The sequence below is a fragment of the Eimeria tenella genome, genomic scaffold, assembly GCF_000499545.2.
Source record: "Eimeria tenella Houghton genomic scaffold, Eth_scaff3199, whole genome shotgun sequence".
NCBI classification, from domain to species: Eukaryota; Apicomplexa; class Conoidasida; order Eucoccidiorida; family Eimeriidae; genus Eimeria; species Eimeria tenella.
This window is the reverse complement of record NW_013543048.1, coordinates 808-1,228: the sequence shown is the minus strand read 5'-3', so window position 1 is coordinate 1,228 and position 421 is coordinate 808. Positions and strand designations below refer to the sequence as shown.

At 62.0% G+C, this 421-nt stretch overlaps 1 protein-coding gene across 1 annotated transcript in view; it reads left to right on the top strand.

The window, feature by feature from the left end:
* Positions 1-96: 96 nt before the first annotated feature.
* Positions 97-421, top strand: part of ETH_00040355 (uncharacterized protein) — a gene marked incomplete at both ends in the record, with an annotated part of 769 nt that continues 444 nt past the window's right edge. Inside the window, one exon of the mRNA XM_013376134.1 lies at positions 97-421. Within this exon, the coding sequence (XP_013231588.1) occupies positions 97-421 (325 nt within the window).

Genomic DNA, 421 nt, shown 5'->3' with positions numbered 1-421 from the left:
TGTTGTTTTTGCTGCTGCTGCTGCTGTGTGTGGGAAGGGGTTTTCCCTGCTTCAAGCCACGGCAATGGGGTGTATGTACACCTGACGGCGCCGAGGATGGAGCCGGGGGTCTCTCGTGCTGCTCTGCAGCACGACCGAGCAGCAGCAGCAGCAGCAACAACAGCAGCAGGACTGTTCCAGTCGCCGGAGCCTGCGGGATCTGCAGCATCGAAGGCAGCAGCAACGCCGGCGACAGCAGCGGATCCCGCCGCAGCTGCTGCAGCAGAAGCAGAAGCAGCAGCAGCAGCAGCAGCAGCCGCACCAGCGAGGCCCCCTGCTGACGGCACTCTTGTTGTTGTTGTGGATTTAAACCCCGCAGTGTGGCAGCAGCCATCAGCTCTAAACACTTTTCTGGAGAAGACGCAGCCCATCCCGCCTCGCC